This window comes from Rhinolophus sinicus, chromosome 3, assembly GCF_057876585.1.
Source record: "Rhinolophus sinicus isolate RSI-liver-muscle chromosome 3, RSI-T2T, whole genome shotgun sequence".
In the NCBI taxonomy this organism is placed as follows: Eukaryota; Metazoa; Chordata; class Mammalia; order Chiroptera; family Rhinolophidae; genus Rhinolophus; species Rhinolophus sinicus.
In genome coordinates, this window is record NC_142503.1 from 6,617,381 (window position 1) to 6,642,848 (window position 25,468).

Genomic DNA, 25,468 nt, shown 5'->3' on the forward strand with positions numbered 1-25,468 from the left:
CATTCTAAAACAAGTGTCACCGCGGCTCGTAGGAAGAGTGTTTTCATATGTAGGATCATATAAGAGAGTAACCACCTGCTTTTACAACCCAGGTACCTCGTGGGCCAGCGCCTTGTGAACTATGAACGGAAATCGGGCAAACAAGGCACATCTACGCCACCTCCGCAGTCGTCCCAAGAATAAAGTGCTGTCTCAGCCACCTGACCTTCCCCTTGCCTCTCCGTGTCCTTTTTTGTGGACTTCTCTCTTTGGAGATTCCCCCCGTGATCTCCCAGCATTGTTTTTAAGTTAAATGTATTTGACTTGTGTTCTCAGCATTCGGAGAGCAGCCCTTTCAGCTCTGCTGCCCGTCCGCACCTTCTGACCTCGCCGCTGCCTGAGGTCTGTACATGTGTAAATAGGAGCTCCTGGATACCCCCAAGCCTTGGATTAAACAGAATGTGCATTGTACATCTTTAAACAAATGTATATTAATTTATTAAATCTAGTTGTCACTTTATTTTGGACCTGCTGTGATCTTGACAGGAAACGTGCCGCAGAACCACAGTGCAGAGGCGACACTTGGAACGACGTCCTGGGACACAGTGTCACGTGTCCCTAGCAGTTCTTACTAAGTAAACTGTATGTTCTGTCTGTCTTGGCTGTTGAGCCTTTACCAAGAACAGAAAAGGAGACAAATAGAAGCCAGCAGTGGAGTGTCTGTGGTAAGAAAACATGAACTTTGTGCTTCACTGTCAGTCATTTCTGGAAGTTGTTTTGTATAACACCAAAGCTGTTGTACATTTTTTACTGCCTGATTTTTTTTCATGTGTCTGTGTTTGTAATATTGTATAGTATCTTGTGCTAGGTGAGGAAATTATTTTTAATTTTGATAATTTAATATTCCTAGTGATGAGCATTGGGAGTTGGGTGTTTGTGCTTGTTGGGGGCATGCCTATACTTAGAGGGAAAAAAGTCTAAAAGATTTTCATTAGTCCCCCCACCTCCCTTTTTCCTACACACAGCTATCTTTTTTTCCTTTTTGGCAGCAGTGGCCACAAGTCATGCAGGAGCGTAAGTCTTACAGAATAATGTCACCAATGACACTGCATCTTACTGGAATTAGAACATACTGAGATAGTCACTAAATGTAGATGTATGTGGTTTGTGGTCTTAGATTGACAGCATTAGAAGAGTTTGGTGAGAACACCTACTCCTTCTGGGTAGTGCATCATTTTGTGAGGATCAGCTTTTCCATGAGTAAATCCCAAAGTTTCCAAAGCTTTCTGTTTACAGAATAAAACTACAAATAAAACCAACTTGATTCATTCATCCAGAAGGAACCTGGCTGAGCTGGCCTTTTAACATAAGAGTGCAAAATGCGTTTTACACCCTGTAAAATCTCAGAGAACTGAACACTTACAAACTTGGTTTTCCCTTACAACCAAAGCTTCAAGTTAGAACTTTAGAGACCTAGAACGGTTGGACACACCATCCAAGTATTTATGGCAACAGTATATTATAAGGGTAGCGTATGTTCGTTAATGATAACCTAAAAGTTCTCAGAGAAAATAGGTCTTCAGAAACTGTACAAGGATTTCCGTATAGTATTAAAACCCATAAACTCAAATCTGAAGATTTTTTAAATATGAAAGTCAGCCAAACATGCTACTAAAATCAAAGCAACATGTTGTGGTTGTTTTATAGTTCAATGAGTTTTCCCAAAGTGGTGATTACTTTAAAATATATTTTAAAACATCAGTATCAAATAAAAGCTTGACATAGGATTCAGTGTTACACTTTTTGGCACTTTGTAGTAGGCCTTTCTCTTGTATTGAAACAAGGATTTTGCAAGCCCTACCTTCACTTAGAAATTTAGTCCAACTATAAAAAATTAGGAGTATTTTAAAATGTAATGCCACCTGTCATGGTATATGTCTATATAAGTTATTCTCTTTGGGAGAAACATACTCTCAAATTGGGCATATAACTTGACTATATCAATTTAGGTTTTTGAAAAAATTTTTCAGGGAATTTGTAGATCTTATATAAAAAGTCATTGGAACACATTTATCTGTTTTACCAGAAGGACAGAGGCAGAGGATGCAAAAGATTAAAAATTGTTATTCTGCAAAATTTTAAATCTTATCAGATATTTTGTAAAATATATATATATATATATATATACACACACACACATACATATATATATGTGTATGTATGTGCGTGTATATATATGTATATATATACATATATACATATATACACATATATGTATATATATATATATATATATATATATATGAATGGCCAAAATGTTGCCCTCCATTTCACTTGCAGATAACTTGATCTTGTCTTACGTAATGATTTTCCCTGTTTTCCATTTGTGCTTTGTCCTGTTGTTTTTATGAATACTTCCATAAGGAAAGCATCTGCTGGCATACTCTTTACTTGGGTAGCATCAAGATTTTATTAACCAATGGTCTTATAAATATTTAAAATCTCTAGTTCAGAAAGTGTTAGTGTTGCTGCCCTTCATGTAGAATTAAAAAAAAAATAATAGTGTTGTTTTGCTTCATTTTACATTGGGCTAAAAGAGTCTTCAAGGAAAAGTTAATTAGCAAAGACCTTTTTGCTTTATTTTTACTGTTTATAAGTTGAAGACAAATCAACATTTAGGTTTAGATTAACATGACCAGTTACCAAACGGTCATAGTATGAGGTGTGCAGTTGTTCACTTTTAGCAAATTATGTTTGATTTTTAAACTATTAAGTACTAATAGTTGAGGTGAAAACTGAAGAAAAATGCCAATGTGAAGTTTGTGTATCGCTAGCTTTAAAAAAGCTCTGTGTTTTTAGGTGATCTTCCCTGTTAGTTCCCTGGAGAAACAGTGGGGACTGGACGTCTCAATTCCAGATGTAAACAAAGAGTAATTTTTATTTCAACATTTAATATAACTTATTACTGTGGATTCTTGTCTTGTGTTTTTTCTTCCCCTTATTCAAGTAATAGAGAATAACTTTTTCTCAAATGATTTGATCTTAGATATGTCATTTCTGTATTTGCACAATGCCATTATTAAAAGTGTAATTCTTAAATGTAGGTTGAATTGATTACTTTTTAAAACAATGCAAAGGAGTACTGGATATTTCTACATTGTATTGCGTTTACACACACACACACACACACACACACACAGTAGCTAGCACCAGTATACAAACATCTCTCTTTTTTTTTTTTAATAATTTTTTTATTGGGGGACAGTGTTTTTTTTTCCCCCCGGGCCCATCAGTTCCCTGTCAAGTCATTGTTTTCAATCTAGTTGTGGGGGGCACAGCTCAGCTCCAAGTTAAGTCGTCGTTTGTTTATTTTCAATATAGTGGAGGGAGCAGCTCACTGGCCCATGTGGGAATCGAACCAGGGACCTTGGTGTTACAAGCACTGTGCTCTAACCACTGAGTCAACCGGCCGCCCACCGGCAGCTCAGCTCTAAGCTCAAGCCATTCAAACGTGCACTTTCTTAAACTTTACAAGTTAGCTACTTATTCTAATTTTCAAGATTCAGTATTTTAAGCTCTTTACTTACTGTGATAGTTTTTTTACATTGTAAAATTAAATGATTATGTTTAAAATTCTCCTTTAGAATGGTACCTATTCAACTGCAATCAAGAAAAGACCAAAGTAAAATGTCCTAGGGCCGGCCGGTGGCTCAGGTGGTTAGAGCTCCATGCTCCTAACTCCGAAGGCTGCCGGTTCGATTCCCACATGGGCCAGTGGGCTGTCAACCACAAGGTTGTCAGTTCAATTCCTCAAGTCCCACAAAGGATGGTGGGCTCCACCCCCCGCAACTAAGATTGAACACGGCACTTTGAGCTGAGCTGCCGCTGAGCTCCCGGATGGCTCGGTTGGAATGAATCCTCTCAACCACAAGGTTGCCGGTTTGACTCCTGCAAGGGATGGTGGGCTGTGCCCCCTGCAACTAGAAACGGCAACGGAGCTGAGCTGTGCCCTCCACAACTAAGACGGAAAGGACAACAACTTGAAGCTGAACGGCACCCTCCACAACTAAGATTGAAAGGACAACTTGACTTGGAAAGAAAGTCCTGGAAGTACACACTGTTCCCCAATAAAGTCCTGTTCTCCTTCCCCAATAAAAATCTTTAAAATAAAATGTCCTATTACTAAAGTATTATTAAAAGCCTCATTTGTGGAGATTCTCTAACTTCCTTCCTGGAGCTTTCTTGTATGTCCTTACTTAATATGCCCCCTTAATCAGATGTTTCCCCTTCAGCCTTTTTACTTTCCTGTGTCATTTTTTAAAACAGTTGTCATGTGAAAGGGATTCTTTCAAATAACTTCTGACAACATCTCAGCATTAATACAACCTAAAGCTAAGACAGTCTGTATCTATTTTCATTCCCGTCTGTTTCATATTGAGTGGTTCCTTTTGTGTTCATGAAGGTAATATACCTGAAATGAACCTGTAATGACTATGAGCGTAGACATGACTGCTGTAGAAGCTACATAGAATCCATAGTTATTTGGGATGTCAATTTTCCAGTAAGCAAACACCTTAGCTATTCCCAGGCCAATTTTATGTGTGTATATATAAACACACACTCACACTAAAGTGCTCCCTTTTTTTTATGTGGTTGGTTGTTGCCTTCTGAGTTGAGAGAACAAAATCGAATAAAGTGAATGTTAGTTGTAGCCTAGTTTTTTTTGGTTGGTTTTTGCTGTATTAATATGTAAGAAAAAGAATTTATTGAGGTTACGTGTGATTACAGGCCCTCCTTTCTAAATATAAATGTAAAATTAGAGGACACATCCCTCCCCTTCCCTGCCCCCACTGTCACTAGGAGGAGTGAAGCCCTCATCTTGTGCCCCCCACCTCTTCCTCTCCTACAGGATCCCAGCCTCAGAGCTTCAAAAGTTGCCTCTATTAGGTGGATACTTGGATAGAATAAAGCCAAGCAAATCCATGTGACGTAATTGACCATGTGTCAGAGAACAAGGAAATGAGTGCATGAGGATTTTTTCCTCCTAAGTGGCCTATGTAAAGAGATCCTTTGTTTCCAGTTTTTCTGTTTCTAGGTTCAGTTTTTTTCCATGCTTTTTAAATCAAGTGTATTTTTATTTATTTTAAATGCAGTGGTGGTAGGCAAAGTGCTATTTGAACCATAGAGCATCTTTAATCTGTGAAGTTGAAATTTTACAGCAAAGGAAATAGCACGCTGAATGTCAGAAGGTGGCTGTTAGTTACTCCATCCCACGCAGCAGTTTGCAGCTCCTCATGTTGCAAATATAGAACCGATATCACAAGTGGGTTAATGATCTAAGGAGGTAACATTCTCCCCTTCCCCCATGTTTTTTGGGTGTCAGATTTCCTGCACTGTACTTGGTCTATAGTTAAATGAGGCATGGGGTCTGCTTTCAAGGAGCTTAGTTAGAGTGGAAAGGAACAGGAAAAGGAGCAAAATGTTCTATTAGAGATAGGAATAAAGTGTCACGAGGAACACACAAGACCCACCTGGGGGGACTCTGTGATGCCCTATTTTGTGTGTATGGGCACCCTCCCCCCACCCCCCACAATTCCTCATCCAGCCTCCTTCAGTCCCCTCCCACTCAGCCCCACACTTCACTAAAACTACCCATATGTCAACAGCTAGTAACCTGGGTGGGGGTCTCTCTTTGCACCATTTTACATACCCGTCTTTTTGAAGTTTCTTCCTTTTACATATGTAACAGTATCATGTCTTTTTGCTTCTCCACGTTTGTTCAGTAACTCTTCTTTGGAGCAAGAAGTTTTGTGCCAGGAACCCCATTCATTACTTCTCTGTTCTTTGATGAAACATGAATCCGGATGGCTGCACAGATCCATTGGTCTGATGGAGCAGAACAGAGAGCCCAGAAATAGACCCACATGTATATGGACATACGTGGCTTTTGTCAAAGGTGAAGAAGTCGAACAAATGCTGCTGGAATAATTGGACATCCTGATGCAAAATTAAAAATTGATCCATGTCTCAACATATGCAAAAATTAACTCAAAATGGATTATAGTCCTAAATGTAAAACTCCAAACTGCATAATATCTAGAAGAAAACAGGAAAATGTTCAGCCTTGGGTTAGGTACAGGTTTAGATTAGATACAACCCCAAAAGCACAATCCATAGAAGAAAAATTTGACGAATTGGACTTCATCAAAATTGAAAACATCTGCTCTTTGAAATAACATATTTAGAGAACAAAAAGACAAGCCATGGAGTGGCAGAAAATATTTGCAAAGCATTTCTGATAAAGGACTTGCATTTAGAATAAAGAAGTCTCAAAATGCAATAATAAGAAAACCTATTTGGCGATTTAAAAAATGGGCAAAGAATGTAAACACTAAAGGTGATCTACAGATGGCAAGTATGCACCTGAAAAGCTGTTCATCATTAGTCATTACGATAGGAAAATGCACATTAAAACCACGGAGCAATACCACCACATATCTGTTAGAAAGGCTAAAATTAAAAATACCATGTTGGTGAGGGTGGAAGAGCGGGAACGCCCAGACTGCTGGAGAGAATGTAAAATGGTACAACTACTTTGGAAAATAGTTGGGCATTTCTTAAAAGGTACTTACCACTCCCAGTTATTTACCAAGAGAAAAGAAAGCATAAGTCCATATGAAGACTTGTATATGAGTGTTGATAGTAGCTTTGTTTGTAATAGTCCAAAACTGGAGACAACCCATGTGCCCATCAACAGGTGAATGGACAAATGATTATCCGTACAATGAAATAGTGCTTAGCAATAAAAAGCAATTAACTATTGGTATATGCAACATGGACAAATCTTAATTATGCTGGGTGAAAGTAGACCAAAACTGTATGCGTTCATTTATATAAAATTCTGGAAAATACAAAGTAACCCACAGAAATCGATAGAAAGATTAGTGGGAGTGGGGGGTGGAGAGGAGGGACTTGAGGGATTTCAAAGGGGTATGAAGATACGGGGGTGTTGGATGTGTTCATTATCTTTTGTGTGTGTGTGTGTGTGCGTGTTCATTGTCTTGATGGGGTTCTGGTTTGACGTGTGCATATGTCAAAACTTACCAAATTGTACACTTTAAATTGGTGCAATTTATTGGCATGCTAATTACATCTCAATTTTAAAAAGCAATACTGTGTTCATACAGGCTGTCTAATAGACCAGTTCATACCTTCTTTCCTCAAAGTGCCACTTTCTTCTCCCCCTTCCTCATGTTTGGCTGATAACTTTTATTCCTATTTCACTGAGAAGATAGAAACGATCAGAACGGAAGTTTTCACAAGTTCAAACCCTCTCTGACCCATGACACTCTGTGTTTACTGTGCTCCAGGCAGCCTGTAGACCTCAGGGCCTTTGCACTTGCTGTTTGCTGTGTCTTAATGTTCTTCCAGGCTTTCCCCAACCTCATTCTTTACTGAAGTGTCATTCTAAGTGAGGCTTACCTAAAATGGTAGCTACTGGAGGATTCTGTCTTTTGTATTTTTCTTTCATGCTTACTAACATTCTATAGGGTTTACCTATCTTATAGATATTTGTGTGTTTTCCCTTACTTGGATGTAAGCGCCAGAGAGTCTTTTAAAAAACTATTTGAGGATTAGTACTGTGTTCCAGAACAGTCCTTGGGACAAATTTGACATCCAGTAAATATTGTTAAGTAAATAAATGAATTGGAATCAAAATAACGTACATGTGGTTAAAATGCAACCTGAAAGCCTTGTGCCATTCTGCAGAGGTAACCTCACCACTGTCAGTCGTTTAGTACGTGCGTCCAGACAGCGCTGCATAAACACGCTCACAGACCCTTGCATCCCATGCAGGAGCTGTGCTCCCCAGACTGCCCTGCCGGCTGCTTTCTCTCAGTTTGTACTTCATGGACGTGTTTCATGTCAGTACAAAAGTAGCTACGCCGTCTTTAAATTCTATTTCATTGTGCAGATAAGACTCAAGTTTTCTGACGGTTAACCCATTTTATTATATGCTATCATAAACATTTTTGTCCACATTTTATATACTCAAGCTAGTATTTCTATAGGATAAATCCCTAGAAGATTGCTAAGTCATCGAAAGTATTTAAAGTGCCAACTTGCCACCAAAATGTACTAATGTATACTCAACGCCTCTCTCATCGGTGTATGAGATTCCTTGTTTTCCCGTTGCATCAAATTAGTGACTTTTCAGTTTTTGTTAATGCTGTGAATTTGGAAATGTGTGTATCTTCCTTTGGTGGGTGAGTTGCCTAAGTAGTGGAGTCATGATTGGGGCCTGATGCCTCGGGAGGGAAGAAGGGCTTGTCATTGGCCCCTCCTGGAAATAGCTCGTTCTAGCTTTCCATCTTGTCTAGAGGTGCGCGAGGGGGAGGTGGGTTGTTAAGGCAGTTGCCCAGCCAGCTAGGATACTCCCTAAACCAGGGCTCACAGCTCGCATGCTGCCCCGCTGTCAGCATCCACCAGGATGGAACAGTTTCTTCCACCCAAAGCTACTGTATCAGAAGAGAGGGCTTATTTTCTCCTTTACCCAATCAAATTGGCTAAACCACCCTATCTACCTTAGGAAAACAAGTTACATAGAATCTGTTTAGCTGAAAACTCCCCACAGTCTAGGTGGCTTTTCAAACTCAGATCTGAAGAGGGAGTTCGCTAGGGAAACGACTGAGCAATGGGAACCGTATGTGCAGGCGCCGAGGCCGCACACCAGCTGCCCGGGGCCGGTGCAGGATGAACGAGGCAGCTGCGGAAGGCAGGGCTTCGTATTCCTTCAGGGAGGCTCCTGCAGCCTGCACGATCAGCCCCCGTGACTTCACGGCTTCCAGCCTGAGTCCCCTCGTCCCTAACGTAGCCGGAGCGAGGAGAAGGGTGCTCCTTTGTGAGTTCGCCGCTCACAATCGACAGTGGGAAAGCGACCCAAAGGCCTTTTCTAAGGGAAACGTGCAGCTCTTGCAGCTCTAAACTGTCAGGGGCAAAGGGTGGGGCGGGGGTGGTGGTGGTGTGTGTCTGTCTGCACACCCGCGGCACAAGCGCACCGCCTCCGGGACGCCCGCTGGAGACAGCCCACTTCGGCCGGAAGCGTGCGCGCGGGGCTGGGGGCGGGGCGCGCGTCCCGGTTGCCTGGATACCGCTGCGCAACAGTGGAGGCCGCTGGAGGTCCTGAGGCGCTAGGTCTGCGCTGTGGCTGGACGGGGCGGTTGGCCCCCATTCTCCGCGGAGCCCGAGGAGAAGCGAGTAAGAGCCCGAGCCCGCGGCCCTGGCCCCGCGAAGCCGGCCGCTTGGCCTGCCCCAAACCTGGGATCCCGGCCGGGACCGGATCCCGGTCCCCGGTCCCACCCCAAACCCAGTACCTCGGCCGGCCCCGCTCCAAACTCCGGACCCTGACCTGTCCCCAAACCTGGGGAGGGAGGCGGAGGGGCGACCTTCCCGAGACCGACGCACCACCCTTCCTCCCCCACAGCACACCTTGGCCTCCGTAGCCTGGTCCTGGTTTTTGGAGAGCGATGCCGCTTCCCGACACCCTGTTCTGCGCGCAGCAGATCCACATCCCGCCGGAGCTGCCGGACATCCTGAAGCAGTTCACCAAGGCTGCGATCCTCACGCAGCCCGCCGACGTGCTGCAGTGGTCCGCGGGGTAAGCGCCGGGCCCCGCGCCTGGGCCAGCCGGGCACCGCCGGGCCGCGTGCGTGCGTCCTCCTTCCTGCAGCGCTGGCCCAACGCTCAGGACACAGTGTGGGCCAGGCTTTCGCTTTAGCACCGGTGCTTAGCTACCTAAGTATCGAGGAAGCGTCACGGTTTATTGACCCTGGGACCAGAAATTACTGCAAAATGCTCACTTACCTACAAACTAACGACACCTCCGTCGTCGGGGAGGGGTATTTATGCAGACAGACTAAAACCTAGGAAGCAGTTGCGTTGGGTATAAAGTTTCTGCGTTGTGTTATAAAACCAAACCATCACAGTCCCTGCATTTGTAAGTGATTTTTATTAGGAGTAATCTTACATCTCTGTGCCTCCTCCGAGGGGAGTCCTCCCGGGGTTAGGTACTGGCTGAATTTATTAGAACAGATGCACTGGCACCATGCTGGGTGCGATTGGGCTAAAATCTGCCCAGCTTCGTTCACAGCAAATATGCCTTCACCGTTTCCAGACATTCATACTTTTAAAGTTCCAAGTCGACAGGCCTTAGAACCATTAAAATAAACCCTTTTGATTTTACAGGAAAACCCTTTGCCCCTTTTCAATAAACAGACTTAGAAGCTTACTTTTATGATCACAAGAATCAGTATAAATTTAATTAAAATGTGTTAGTAACTACCATGTCAGATTTCACTGATCTTCTCTAAACTGTATAACCAAGGCAAACTAGTTTCCCATGACTGTGCTAACAAAACCCCACAAAAACTTGATAGCTTAAAACAACAGACGTTTATTCTGTTTCAGTTCTGGTGGCCAAATGTCCAAAATCGGTGTCGCGAGGCTCAAGTCAAGTTGTTGGCAGGGCTTTGCTCTCTCTGGCAGTTCTAGGGAGAATCTGATCCATTTCCTTGCCGTTTCCCTCTTCTGGAGCTGCATTCCTTGTGCTCTTGGGTTTATGGCCCCTTCCTCCATCGTTAAAGCCAGTGGGGTGGTATCGTCTAGTGCCCCTCGACCTTCCTGTTCTAAGGACACTGTGATGGCATGCAGGCCCCAGCCAGGTATTCCAGGATGATTTTCCCATCTCAGAATCCTTAGGCTAACTCCCTATTACCTTTCCAAATAAGATCCACAGTTTCCATGAGGTCCAGATGACGACCTGGGTGTCCCTGGGGCCCTGACTGAACCTACCACATGAGGCTACTTATTCATGCAGTGCTTTGCCTTCTGGCAAACCTTTCTGTCAGTTGCTTTTGAAATATTCTCTCAGGGTTCTTGCCCAAAAAATTATGGCCTCTGGTTTTAACCATTATTCAAGCCTAAATAGATAGGACATGTAAGAGTTTATTTGTACTCTACAAAACATTCCAAGATTTTACCTTGTTTTTTTCTTGGAACATTATATGTGGTAACACTTGAGAGACAACTTTTTTTTCTTTTAATTTTAATTAAAGTTTATTGGGGAGACAATGGTGAGTAAAGTTACATAGGTTTCAAGAGTACAATTCTGTAATACATCATCTGTATACCACATTGTGTGCTCACCACCCAGAGTCAGTTCTTCCATCACCATATATTTGATCCCATTACTGTTTTTTAAAAAAGTAGTTTTTTTTCTATATCCAGTGAAAATATACTTCTTTTTTTTTTTAGTTTATTGGGGTGACAATTGTTAGTAAAATTACATAGGTTTCAGGTGTACAATTGTGTATTACATCATCTATAAATCCCATTGTGTGTTCACCACCCAGAGTCAGTTCTCCTTCCATCACCACATATTTGATCCCCCTTACCCTCATCTCCCACCCCCCACCCCCCTTACCCTCTGGTAACCACTAAACTATTGTCTGTGTCTACGAGTTTTTGTTTCTCATTTGTTTGTCTTGTTCTTTTGTTGTTTTTGGTTTATATACCACATATCAGTGAAATCATATGGTTCTCTGCTTTTTCTGTCTGCCTTATTTCGCTTAGCATCATACTCTCAAGATCCATCCATGTTGTCACAAATGGTCCTATTTCATCTTTTCTTACCGCCGAATAGTATTCCATTGTGTATATATACCACAACTTCTTTATCCATTCATCTACCGAAGGACATTTTGGTTGTTTCCATGTCTTGGCCACCGTAAACAAAGCTGCAATGAACATTGGAGCACACATGTCTTTATGTATAAATGTTTTCAGATTTTTTTGGTAGATACCCAGGAGAGGGATTGCTGGGTCATATGGCAATTCTATTCGTAATTCTTTGAGGAACCTCCACACTCCCTTCCATAACGGCTGCACCAGTCTGCATTCCCACCAACAGTGTATGAGGGTTCCTTTTTCTCCACAGCCTCTCCAACACTTGTTACTATTTGGAGAGACAACTATTTTAAGCTTCACTTTCATTTAAAAGGCTTAATCGAGAACTTTCTGAATGTTCCATGCAACCAATTTCTCTCAAGAATGATTTTGGAGTTGAGGAGAAAAACCAATTCATTAAGCAGGGTGTGTATGGCAAATCTCTCAGAACAGAACCGAGATGTTGCTCAGAAGAGGGTGAATTATAGTCTTTGAAAGATTTTGTAGGCAGAGATTGGGGTTAAGATAAGGCAGAGGGTATTCCAGGAAGAGGAAATGACGTCAGGAAGGAAAAAAGAAAAACTGAAAACAAAGCAGAAACCCAGGATGCATTTGGCGGTAATTCTGCTGTGGAAGACTCAAGTAGACGGTCAGGAAAGACGTTCAGACGTTCTTTCCAAATGAGGCCTTAAGGTGGCAGAGGCGAGTCAGCCTCCCTTCCCGAGCCTGTGTCCTCTGCTGTGTCCTCCCGCTGGTCACTATGCCTTATGATGCCCTTGAGCAGCTGTGCATCATGCATTATGGTGGAAGTGCCTTCGCTCACATGTGCCTCCAGGGAGCTAGCAGAGCATAACACAGGTGGTGTTGCCAGTAATACAGGCTTTCTCAGCCTCTCCTCAACTGACTCTGGCCAGGACAATTCTTTGGGTGGTACATGGGGGGAGGTCGGGGTGTGGTGATGTCCTGTGCATTGTAGGCTCCTTAGCAGCATCCTGGCCTGTACCCACTAGATGCCAGCAGCACCATCCACCCCCTGGTGTGACACCCAGAATGTCTCTGGAAATTGCCAGTGCCTTCATGGGAAGGGGCAGAACCCAAACTGCCCACCGTTGAGAACCCCTGCTCTACAGGCTGTATCAACCATGGTGATGGGTTTGAGGGGTTATGAGGAATAAAGTCCATGAAATAATTAGGAACACTGTGGCAAAACTAAGCACCCATCTTTCAGCCTGCTGGCACTTTACACCTTCCCGTCCTCATTGGTCTCACTGCTGCCTTCTTTGACTCTCCCTCAAACCATTAAGTTAACAAAATATGGCCAGAGTTGTCTTAAAAGCTTGAAAGCAAAGTCGAATTTGAGGGGATGAGACATGAAGTTTCTTTTAGCCTGTCAAATACCTATGTACATTTTGTAACACATTCAGAGATGTTTCTAATTACTTGTCTTTTAAATGATTACCTGTGGCCCTAGTGGATGATGTGCTGTCCCTTTGCCTGGGTATGTCGTTTCTTGTGGTGGTGTTAGTCATCCGAGCAGCATAAGATGTGGCCCAGCGGCCGGCCACCTCTGGCACGTGTGCCCGAGGGGAGTGAGTTTTGCGGAACACTGGGTCTGGCACCTGCTCCCTCTCCCCACCAGCCAGAGGCCCGGGGTGTGCCCCCTCTTGACTTGTTGCCTCAAACCATTTCTCTGCCCCCAATGTAAGTAACAACGTCTGGGGTCTAGTAAGGAACAATTAAGGGAAAAATACTAAAACCAAACCAAAACAAAACCAAACAAAAAAACACACACCCCAGGCGGGAGCAATGAAGGGTGGAGGAGGGGTGGTCTCTGCCTCAGTGGAGGGGTGCTGCCCATTCCCTGATCCTGGCAGGTTACCATTACAGAGATGCTTGGGATGAAGCCCCTGCAAAAGCCACAAGGCCAAGAAAAGGGAAGACAAAGCCCAGCTGCCAGAGTGGAATGACTGGACCATGACATTGCCCTTGGGTCACTGAGGCCCGTATCCTCCACCTCCTCTGGCAGCATTTCACGACCACTCATGACATTTGTTTGATAAGAACAGCGTGCGTTTTGTCCATTCAGTGCTTGGAGGAGCCCTAGGACAGGGACTGTTGTCCCCACTTTGCAGACGAACATACTGAGGCAGCAGAAAGGGTTAAGTGGGTAGAATGGGACCTGACTCAGGCCTTTAGACTCTAGAGCTCTCCCTCCTCCCTAATGTCTGTCACGCTCAGGGGTCGTTTAAGAAAGCACTTTAATTCTTAATTGATTGGGTTTTGTATATTGATGCCTTCTGTGATGCCTGTTGTTGTCAGGTATTTTTCAGCTCTGTCAAGAGGAGATCCACTTCCTGTAAAGGACCGAATTGAAATGCCTGTGGCCACTCAGAAAACAGACACAGGCCTCACTCAAGGACTGCTTAAAGTTTTGCACAAGCAGGTAGGAGAGGGCTTAAGTGATCTCAAGTGAACCTGAGATAAAGCCCAGCCGCCTGCTTACTGCCTGACAGAAACCTCCAGGGTCACCCTCGAAAGTCCTTGCAGGTCCGCTTTCCCTGCAATCAACCTTCAAGGTTCATTCAAAGAGGAATCTGTTGTATCCAGTGCCTTTCTCTAGTTTAAAGAACCCAAAATAGCTATTCATGATGAGGCTGCAGAAAAGTGAAATGTAATTTCTTTTAAATACCAAATTAAGATGTTTAGAGGCTACTAGACTAAAAAAAAAAAAAAAAAGTCTAATGAAAGTATGATATTTTAGACGTGGGAGTTGTAAGTCCCTTCTTGAAATATGTGTTAATGAAAGCTGTGTATATGCTGAGAAAATGATCATCTGAAAGATGTATCGCCCTTGGGCGTCTGGCCGCCGACCCTCCAGAGAGCCTGGGCCTGGCGCTGCCCCAACAGGTTCGTCTTCCAACCCACCATCTCGCATGAGGATTGGGTCTTATTGCTAAAAACAGCACCGGTGCTATGACCTTGATGTTTAAAGTGACTGGTCCCCATTGTGCATTTTGAGGTACTGTGCTTCTATGCAGGATACGTAGACTTCTGAAAATAGGATTTTTCTATGGCTATTTTAAGTGAAAATGAATAACCATTGAAAGGGTAGCTAGGAAAACACATGCTACCATTGCTCTAACCTTTTCACATGAATACTGCTGGCTGATGGCAGAAATCCATTTTCACAGATTGTTTTAAAATCGGAGAAAGAATACATTTATTTTCAGTTTTAAGATTTCTCCCATTTTAACTGTTCATAGGTGCACGGGGTTGGATTTTAAATGTTTTTATTTATTGAAGTTAATTTTTTTACTGGGAAGTAGTTCAGACAGACAATAGAGAATCATATACCATCAGCATGCCCATTTTATTTTTGCCATATTTGCTTCACAGTCCTTATTTAAGAAGTGAAATGTCAATATCTAGCTCCCCGCCCCTCTCCTTGCCTGTGTGCCCCTCACAGAGCACACATCGCCCCTTCCCTCCCCAGGGGTACCTGGGTCATGAACTCAGGGTTCACCTGTCCCTGCAGGGGGTGGGGTACTTGGTATATGTTTAAGGATTCACAACCTGACATTATTTCATGGGCTTTTTAAAACTATATAAATTGTATCATATTGTGTTTCCTAAACAGTGTGGCCACAAGCAATATGTGGAATTAGCCGACCTTGAGCAGAAATGGAAAAATTTGTGCCTGCCAGTAGAAAAATTCAGAGCTGTCTTGCAGCTGGACCCTTGTGAGCACAACATGGAGTGGATAAAATTTTTAGCACTTGGATGTAGCATGCTTGGTGGGGTATGTACCTAGAAATAGCATATTGATAATTCTATGTAATCATAGGCCTGGCTGAAAAAAATTTAGGTATTTCAGGAACTGAAGGAAACACTTTCGTTACTTTAGTAACTTTGTCACAGAAAAGCAAATTTTTTTTTCAGATGCCTGTTGTATTATCAGGCTTATGGTTATTTTATTTTACAAAAGTTACTTATGTATACCTCAATTTAAAAGGTGTTGACAGTACATAAAATTATGGATACTATTAAAATATATTTAGGTTTTAGAAGAGAATTCATCAATGACTTTTTATTAAAATGCACATCATTTGGTAAATGGATAATATCTGTTTTCTTAATCTGCCGGAAGGGGCATAACATATATTCCATACTTTAGTTAAAATCTATTATTAGTGACTAGCAGAGACAGTCCAGCTTTGCTGATGTTAAAGAATGACCCAAGCAACTTAGTACCGAGGACCCAGACGACCCTCCGTTTCTGAGGTGAGAGCGATGGTGAGCCCAGGAGGCCGGGGTGCGAGGGCAGGTTGGAGCTGGAGGACACTGAGGGCAGAATTCCCTTGGGAAGTCGAGAACCTCTCTCTTCAGCTCCCTCAGTGAGACACCTGGTCAGGTGAAGGGAGACTTACCATGTTAAGCACTGAAGAACGGGGGTTGAGAAAAGGCAACTACCTTTACAGCAGAGATGGGCTTTTTTTTTTACCCCCTCCCTTCAATCTTTGGACCCCAGAGTGTGTAACTGTATAATTCATAACCCTCGCTTCATGGCACACACTTATCTTAGGGCCATGCATGAGCCTCTTTGATTCAATTTGAATTTTTAAAAATTACTTTATGTAATACTTCCCTACATGATCACTAACACTGGCAATAACCTGCAGCTAAACTTCCTGTGTTCCCCCCTTCCATCCTGGCCCCCGCCGGCTGCGTCTGAAGGAAGCAGGCTGTCCTGAATCGCATGCTCCCCTTTGATCACATCTGTACCCCCAAGAAATACCTTATTTAATGGTAGTTGGTTTTATCTTTTTCTGGGGGGGGGGAAGGGGAACAGGACTTTATTGGGGAACAGTGTGTACTTCCAGGCCTTTTTTCCAAGTCAAGTTGTTGTCCTTTCAATCTTAGTTGTGGAGGGTGCAGCTCAGCTCCAGGTCCAGTTGTCGTTGTTAGTTGCAGGGGGCGGAGCCCACCATCCCTTGTAGGCGTGGAACCGACAACGTTGTGGTTGAGAGCCCACTGACCCATGTGGGAATCTAACCGGCAGCCTTCCACGTTAAAAGCACGGAGCTCCAACCGCCTGAGCCACCGGGTCGGCCCCAGGTTTTATCTTTATGGAAAGTTAATTATGTTGTTAGTAATCTTCCAGGACGTTTTTTCATTCCCAGTTTGATTTCTGTTTATTCATCTGTATCATTCAAGACTGCTGTAGATAGCTTCCTCTGCTGCGTAATGCCCACTGTGGGGACATACTGTAATTTCCTGCCTACTAATGGCCCCCGTGAGAAACTCTGAAAGCCCAGTAAGGTCAGGTGTCAGGCTGCTCACTGCCTAATGTTTTGCTTGCTTTCGTTGTGTTCCGGGTCAGTCACAGAGAGGGCTGCCAGCCCTGGGCTGACTGTGCCGGGGGCTGGCCACTGGCTGACCACATAGCAAAGACAGGCTCAGGAGTCACCAGTGGGGTACCTCAGTGGGGTGCTGTCAGGAAGGACACAGACAGTTTTCATTTTAATTAAATTTAATTATTGAAGAAAATTTTACGTTGCTTTTTTCCTTTGGAACTTTGTGAAATCAAGATTTTAATAATATAAAATTAGTATCTAATGTTTGAATTCATGATTATAGTCTGTGCCTCTAAACTTAGTTGTGAAATTTAGATTTTAATAATGATGAGAAAGTAGAATATTTCGAAAATCTTTGGGGATCTAGCTTTGTAATTTCTACTTGCCTAATGGTGAAAATAAAGCACTAGATTGAAAACCAAACAGAAGCTGTTTTGGAAGATGAGGTCTCTTATGCATGTGTAGTGTGTGACACTAGATGGAGACATTTTATCAAGGATGGAGCCTCACCTTCTAAGCTACGTACTGAGTGAGGAAGGGAACCGAAAAAGAGCAGACAGGCTTCTCTTTTCTTCCTGTAACGGGTTACTTATCCCGTCGGCCAATGTGGGGTCCCGTCCTGTCCCCTCACTAAGCCACCTCAGCAGTACTGTTGGCCCATGACTCTGGGGACGAGGCTCAGGTGGAGAAGACCCCTCCTCCGCCAGCCACCCGGCCTGGGTACCTTCACTGCGGCTTCGACTCTGCCCGGCCCGGCCCCGCCCACAGAGCAGGGGTTCAAACAGCCTTGGGAGGCAGGGTTCCTGCGGAGACTGGCCTTATTGACGCCACTGTATGCCCACGTTGGCGGGGTGGCTTGGAGGTGTGTCAACGCGAAGCTGTGACGTCCAGGGGTGATTCTTGGTGTAGTTTGGCATCTTAGCATTTATCTTTATGCTTAAAAACAAAAACCAAAAAAACAGAACTTTCAAAAAGGAGGAAATGAAGAAGTGAAGCGAGATGATGAGGAGGAATTTAGAATGGATTGTTGCCTCTTCACTTTTCTAGGTAGGATTTCGCTAAACTTGGAATCTAGTCGCTCTGCTTCAACACGATGGACGCTATTCTGGCAGCTGTGTGGCTTCTGGCAGATACAGTCTCCGTGCTATTGAATTTTTCTTAAAAATTACTTAAAAATTACTCTAGCACCATGAATGGAAGACCAGAACGCAGTCTTTCATTCCTTTGTTCCTTCACAAATGTTTATGGCGCCGCCGTGTGCTGGGCCCTGCTCTGGATGGAAGGTTCTGGAGTGAAAGCGAGAGGCCCGCGCCCTGCATGCAGCCTTGGAGCTGGCGTCCTGTTACCTCCCTGGAGCGTTGAGCTCCGCTCTGGCCATTGCATTGAAAGCTGCAGGTGGGGGCCAGGGACACGGTGGGGTGCCCCAGGCAGGTCAGGTGTGGGGTGTAAATGCCCGCCTTGGTGTGGTGCTGGTTCCTGGCCCCCGCCACGGTGCACGGTGTGCTTACCTGGGGAAATGATCACGTCTCCACGTCGATGACGTAAGCATTAAAGTGGTGGATAGAATTGTTTTATGTTTTTTTAAGCTTAGGGATCATTTTTATGGCATCAAAAACTTGTGAGGCAAAACCCCCACCCCTGCGCACACTGAGTAAGAAGGTCCATAATGGCAAACCAGCCAACCCCAGTTAGGCTTGGAAAAAGCATTTGAGCCTTAGTAATTGAGACAGCATCTGTGTTTGCCATGGCAGTGACGCATGTGTGTGACATCGGTTTTCCGTGGGAACAGCAGTGGTCGTTTGTAGGGTTCTCAGCAGGGGTGGGGATGCCCAGAGCCCTTTGTATTCTCTTTACTCCCCGCAGCACCCCTTTGAGGAAGGCCCTGGAATCATAGGATGGTGAGCTGTGGAGACAGAGGCTCTATAGGTTGAAGTGGTGGAGCGGTATTTGAACTCAGAGCACAGGTTCAGACCTGCCGCTACCAACGCGTGAGCACAGGGGTACCAGGACCCCTCTGAGTGACTCTGTAGCCCAAGAGGTGTGCCAGCCACAGGTTGGGGCCACCATATGAGAGCCCAGAATTTCCTGTCTCAGAGAACAGCTAAAGATTGTCATCAGTATCGTTTTATGATCTAAAATGATTCACACCCGAAAAGTCTTTCAGTGTCACCTCCCACCAGCGCTCACTGTGGAGTCCTTCGCACACTCTCCGCCCACGGCTGTGCTTCCGCATGCCGGATTTGGTGTCTCTGACCTGTCCCAGGGCCCTTGTGGCCCACGGTGGAGGCGGCGTCCTGGCCTACTCTCCTACTGCTTTCAATTCAGGTTTCTGCAGTGGCCTCTAAAGCCCGTTCTGAGATTGCCAAGAAGATTCCTCACGCTCCGAGGCCAGTGACAAGATACAGCCGCCGCCATGATGAGGCCTCCGGCCTGGGCCTGGACGTGTTCCCCAGAGGCAGGGGCCGCTCTGGGCCCCTGGGCTCACCTGCCCACAATGCCACCGGCCTCACTGCCGAGTGCCTCCTCTGTGGGGAAGAGAGGAGAGGTGGGGTGCGCTTCCCACTGGGTTGTCACCGTGCTCACATCCCATCCACACTCATCGGAAGGTGCTGGACGTGGGGGCCCCTCCATCGCCTTCCAGGACAATGCCACAGGCAGCGTCCGGCCGGCCTGGATGGGCTTCACCCTAAGGCCCTGTCCCAGCCTCCTGCACAAGGCGGGTGTCCCCCATCACCTACCACAAGCCCCAGAACCGCGTTTTAAATGAGAAACCCTGTGAGGATCAGAAAAAGAAATGAAAAGGATCGCAGGCTTATAGAACATTAGGTCTGGGGGTTAATACCACTGCTTGAGCACCGTCAGGAGTCAGGACACACCTCAGGGAGCGAGAACGTCTCTGTTCTTACTCTGTTTGAAGGGGCCAGTCAAGATATTGTTCTCATTTTTATTTCCTCGCCTGCTAAAAGGGACACTTTGGGAGCATGTGTGAGGGGGCTCTGTGTGTCATCATGATAGCAGCTAAAATTCTGAAATTGAAAAAGTCCACAGATTTGGCAAGCCGAAGACGCTGAGGAAGTAGCAGGTGCCTCCACGCCTGTTTCTCACACGTCTGCCCTTTAATTTCAGATGATGGCTCAGGCATGCGTGCGTGCGTGGCTGATAATGTGCTGCTGGCCAGTCACCCTCCCGGGAAGTCTTAGGTACTGGAGAGGAAGCCGTGGCAGGAGGTTGGGGGAGGCTGCCTGCCGAGGGGGTGAGCAAGCAGCCTTCCTTCCTACCACCCTGTGGAGTGGAGAAATCTGCTTCTGAGTAACACAACGCTCGGTGCAAACTGTGCTAGTTGCTTTATGAACGCTTTTGGATGTGAAAATGGCTGCAAGTCTGACCGTGAGAAATGTTAACACCTGTAATGTCATTGCGCCTTTGCAGAAGGCGGTGATGCTTGGATGTTTTGATGTATCTTTTCCATAAATACCTGTTCCTCAGAAGTGTCTGGACATCCCGTCACCACGCAGACCCCACTGCCTGCTCCTTGCCAGCGGCTGCCCCCCCCATCCTTGCCGGCCCTGCAGGTCGGCACTCAGCACTCAGTGCGGACTTCCACGCGTGTCAGATAAAAAAGCAGAATCAAGCGTTATGACATGTCTTTGCAACGTTTCAAGCAAGGCACACATACTGTAAAACTTCAGTTTTACACAACTTTAGTTTTACCAAGTCCTCATTCAAGGACAACCTTGTAGGGGGTGGCCGCGCAGTTCCCTGAAGAAGTTCAGAAAACAATCTGTTTTTCAAACTGAGCATCGTTTCGCTGCTCCCTCCACCCCCCAGAGTCAGGCCAATGTCAGGACTGTGCTCTGTACCCCAGTATTCCATCACAGCCAGCGAGAGTAGGAAGTGGCTTTCCAGATGCCCTGAGTCCCAGCCAATGGTGATGGGAGAGTTTGTCCTGCTCAGACTTCGTCTCCTCCAGCTGCGTGTCTGGAACCTCGAATATGGCAGCCTGTCTGCCCTTGTCACTTGCTCCTGAGCCAGCCCGGCAGCTGTCAGCGGTGGGGGAATGTGGTGTCAGCAGGCCGACTCCTGCACTCCAGTCCCGCTGGCTTACACTGGGCCAGTGACAGCCTCCCCGGGCCCCACCGCCCTTATCTCACACGGTTACTGTGAGGAGCACAGGACCTGCCTAATGAAGCTCTCAGCGGGGCCCGGCGCATGGCAAGGCCGGCCAGTTCTGTGAGAGAACCTCACTTCTGTCCTGCGGCCTTTCTCCTCCCCCCACCAGAAGCACAAGGTGACTTTTCTCTGATACTTACTCCCTGTGAGAACCTGCTGGAGCCCCTGGAGCATTGAGGAAGCAAGCGCCGTGTTGTGCTGTGCGAGGGCCACATAGCAGGGCCCCGCAGGCAGCCCGAAGGGCATTGGGCGGCCTCCAGCCAGCAGGGAGCAAGAAGCGAGGCCCGCCAGTCCTAGAGCCACAAGGAAGTGAGTTCTGCCAGCAGCCTGAGTGGGGGTGGAAGGGGGCCTGAGCCCCGAGCTTCTGATGAAGGCCAGGCTCACACCTTGACTGGAGCCTGACAGGACCAGCTAAGCTATGTCCAGACTCCAGACCCACGGACACAGCAAGATAAGAAATGTGTGTCATAAAAAAAAAAAAAAAAAAAAAAAAAGCCTGGCTCCAGCCCTGTACATGTCCCTACGGACGTCAGAGTGCTGTCTCCACACCGTCACTGTTCCGGTCCGGCAAGTCTGTGTGTGACTGCCTACACCTGCAGCTTTCCCCTGGGGATTGTCCTTGGTGTCCGGCCCACTGTTTGTTTTTTTTCTTGCTCTTTCCTCCTAAGTGCAGCCCAGATTCATTCCTGCAGGAGCTCCCCTGGGGGAAGGCCCTGATTTGCAGCATTTGCCCATGAAGGTGGTGTAAATACGCCCACCACAGCTGATTACAGCCTACCAACATGTGATCGACCTTCTCATAAAATTCCTGGGGGTTTCACAGCCGGTCTGCAGGAGCTGCTCCCACCCCTCACTGCTGTCGCCCTCCCACCTACACAGGCTTCAGACCCTGCCACTTAAGTCACCAGGAATGGACAAGATCTAGTGTGGAAACCAGCTCTCGCCTGTGACACAGGCGATGGCTCCCCCAGCCTGGGTGCGCCTCCCCGCACCCTGGTGGCGTGAAGGGAGGATGGACTGGAGCAGCATGCCCTGGAAGCTGATGTCAGTGGGGTGGGAGGTTTCCCTAAGAAGGACCGGCATTCAGGCTGAAGTCCAGGATGTCGGCCAGGGAGGGCTGGGCGTGACTGAGGGCGAGAGAATGAGCCAGACGCACAGTGCACAGGGGGAGAGGCGTGCTTCCCAGAACAAGACAAGACCCAGAGCGAGGGCAGGCCCTGCAGCAGGACCATGCACCCCACTCTCCAGAGGTGACACCTCTAGTTGGTGACAGTTTGTTTAGTCCCTAGGTGTGTCGTGGGGCCAAAGGGGCTGGAAGGTTCTTGTGTTGGCTTAGGAGGTCCATCTTACGGAGATCAATGCTTCCTCTTGTCCGTAACAGTTACTCCCAGTTCAGTACAAAGTCTGTGGATTAAATTTTTTTTTCACACCCATTGCATCCTGATCAAACCTTCCCTTTTTCTTTCTTTCTTTTATGGCGATTACAGCTTCACCTAGTTCTTAATTTAGGTGGAGAATGTACTTGTTGGAGAATTTCTGTAAAGGATCGTGGAGTGTTTATTCTGCTGGGTCTTTGCTTCCCACGTTAGCAAACCTGACAGTAATTGTCCCATTTGTGCTGTTTCTAGAGCCTGACCAGCGCGATGAAGCATCTGTGCGAGATCCTGACCGCTGACCCCGAGGGTGGGCCCGCACGCATCCCGTTTGAGACTTTCTGCTACGTCTACCGCTACTTGTCCAAACTGGACGCGGAGATCCCTGTCGCGGATACAGAAGTGTACCTCGCCTCTCTAAAGGACAGCGTGTGAGTATAAGCACCCCAGGCACGCAGGCATGTTGGTCATTAGACATCGCCCTTTCTCTTGCTCTTTTCTCTGCTACCTTGGTCCCAGCTAGTCCTGCTGTGTCAGGAGGGACCCACACTGAGAAGTTTCTGAGTCCTGCTCAGGGAGCTGGTAGTGGTTCTTCCCTAACTGTGAATGTGAGTTCCCGCTGGCCTTCATTTGGAATTAACACAATGAGGGCAGTGACCACACGTTATCCTGCAGCTCAAGGAGCATAGCGGGGGGTCAGGGTGACAGGCGTCATCGTCCAGCCTCCCTCTCTTTCTCTAAGTGTCCACGTGACAGTCACTTCCACAATGCAATGCCCCTGCGCCTGTAAGAGATGGTTGAGTTTTATGGTAAAATACAGTTTAGAACCACTACCAACTTGTGTTCCTTTTACTTTTCAAATATGAGCCCTAGAGACAGATCTCACTTTCCCCATTGACATTGAAAGTCAACACTGTTGCAGTTCAGTATTTTTACACTACATTGACTGACAGCAGTTGACTAATAGTCACCATCATTCAAGAAATAAAAATGTCTATAAAGAGAAGACTCGAAAGCTATACTATATAGTCAACACCAAAGCCTCATAGACTCAAGAAGACAGTCCTTTGAATTTTAGTAGACCAACTTTTTAAATAAAAGGGTAATTTTGTTACCTAGTGACTAAAATTTGAATTGTCAATAAAGAAAAATCTTTAAATATCATCTGATTTTTTCACCTAGAAATAAATGCCCATTTTTGTACAAGAAAATAGAATGCTTTATATTTAGAGGTAAAAATTACTGATTAGAGACCATAAATATTCAATTGTTTAAGGTAAAACTTTAAATTATTTAACTTATATTTAATTTACACTTAAATTATACTAAACCATATTGTTTCATAAAATTTGTTTTGTGTGCTGTGAGAAATTACTAATAAGTATCTTTATCTGTTTCTAATTTAGAGAATCTAGAAAGAATGGCATGATAGGAATTTCAGATTTCTTCGTTCTAAGAAAACCTTGAAAAGAAAACTCAGATGTACGCCATCAATACAGAGGAGACCATATTTTAATGTCAAAAGAGGTGCTCTGTAAAACCTTGGCACCAATTACAATCTGTCGTTAACCATATACATGAGACTGTGTGAGTTTTTCTGGTCATAATGGGAACTTAGTGTAACTGATGGGTGTCCTGGGGGCCTAATTGAATGCTTGCTCTTCACTGCGTTCTTGTAAGAACCTTAAAGGTAAACCACTCGTAGCAGTGAAATGATCCATTTGAGTCAAACAATCTCCTTGGATGCAACAGAGCACAGAGGGGATTGTTCAAAGGGGCTGTTCTTTCTCTTCGTTGGAAACCCTTGACCAGCAGGAAGCAGACGTGTTGCTCCCTGGCAGCCGTACCTGAGACTTGCTGGGAAGAGCATCTTCTGCCGAAGCTGGCTCTTCTCTGGGAAAAGCAGGCCTGGGCACTTGTGCCCTTTTCAAGAGCAGCTGTGGCTGCGAAGCAAACCGGACAAGCAGTGTGGACCAGCGCGTGGTCCACTGAACCAGGAATGAGCGTCCAGGGTCCTTCATTTGCTTTGCTCATATACAGTCTTCAAAATGACAACGCCAGTTAGTACCTCGTAAGTCGTTTTCTGAGAGCTTGGGGATGGTTTGGCTTGTTGGCTCTCTGCAGATTGACCGTCATGCTAATGTTTTCAGTGTTCCAAGACTTACGAAAGCCTGAAGTTGTGAGAAGTGTTTTGCTGTTATCTAAAAAAGTATTTAGTTTTTCGCACTGAAATGCGTAAAGTATATTTTCCATTAAACTGGATATTAAACTACCTTATTTGGGATGATCATTTGCTTGGACTTTTTGGTCACCTTCCCCATGAATAGACAGCATGCAGAGAGTATTCAAAAATTTACAAGTAACTTTTCAGAGTTGGAGTTTTTAAAAGCTTTTACAATTTTTAAATTGCTTTAAACCTTCTAAAAACTTGACTTCCCCAAAGAATTTAAATATGTTTTTCCCCTAATTATAATGCCTCACTATATGGAGATCAGAAGAAAAGAAACCTTCGAGTTTTCTAAAGAGCACTTATAAGTCCCACAGAGTGAATAAGCGTGCCGAGGGCAAGAATGCTGCCGCAGAAAGGGCTGCACGAAAGAACACAGAACAGCAATGGCTCCCAAACTTCTGTCCACTTGCCCCAGACCTGACAAAAGGCACATCACAGGTTTTGTGTTTTTTTTAAAGCCGGAAAATCAGCCACCTCAGGAGAGCACACGTGCAATAGAGAGTACACAGGATAAGTGCATTTTATGAAGAGACGCTGGCCTCCTATCAGGAGACTGAAGAGGGAAATTTTAATACACTGAGTGAACAGCTGTCCCTCAGGAGACAGTGAAGGGACCGAGGACTGGGCCTGGGCTCCAC

General features: G+C 45.4%; 2 protein-coding genes across 3 annotated transcripts in view; both read left to right on the forward strand.

The window, feature by feature from the left end:
• Positions 1-499, forward strand: part of MARCHF6 (membrane associated ring-CH-type finger 6) — a 60,503-nt gene extending 60,004 nt beyond the window's left edge. Inside the window, exon 26 of the mRNA XM_074329077.2 lies at positions 93-499. Coding sequence (XP_074185178.1) covers positions 93-183 — 91 coding nt within the window. The 3' untranslated portion in view covers positions 184-499. The remainder of the gene's footprint in view (positions 1-92) is intronic.
• A 9,007-nt stretch (positions 500-9,506) lies between these two features.
• On the forward strand, positions 9,507-24,873 carry ROPN1L (rhophilin associated tail protein 1 like). 2 transcript variants are annotated; one of them, XM_019746029.3, is made up of 5 exons: positions 9,507-9,637; positions 14,023-14,146; positions 15,341-15,502; positions 22,856-23,031; positions 24,007-24,873. In XM_019746029.3, the coding sequence occupies exons 1-5, from the start codon at positions 9,507-9,509 to the stop codon at positions 24,065-24,067; spliced, it is 654 nt and encodes a 217-aa protein (XP_019601588.1). In that variant the 3' UTR covers positions 24,068-24,873. The 2 variants fall into 2 exon arrangements, with proteins under 2 accessions (XP_019601588.1, XP_088652557.1); XM_088796431.1 differs by lacking the exon at positions 15,341-15,502 and having other exon boundaries at positions 24,007-24,174.
• The last annotated feature ends 595 nt before the right edge of the window (positions 24,874-25,468 follow it).

Coding starts and splice junctions, on each gene's coding strand:
- ROPN1L (XM_019746029.3), top strand. CDS start 9,507: ATGCCGCTTCCCGACACCCTGTTCTGCGCGCAGCAGATCCACATCCCG. Junction 14,147..15,340: donor TTAAAGTTTTGCACAAGCAG/GTAGGAGAGGGC, acceptor TTTCCTAAACAG/TGTGGCCACAAGCAATATGT. Junction 15,503..22,855: donor GATGTAGCATGCTTGGTGGG/GTATGTACCTAG, acceptor TGCTGTTTCTAG/AGCCTGACCAGCGCGATGAA.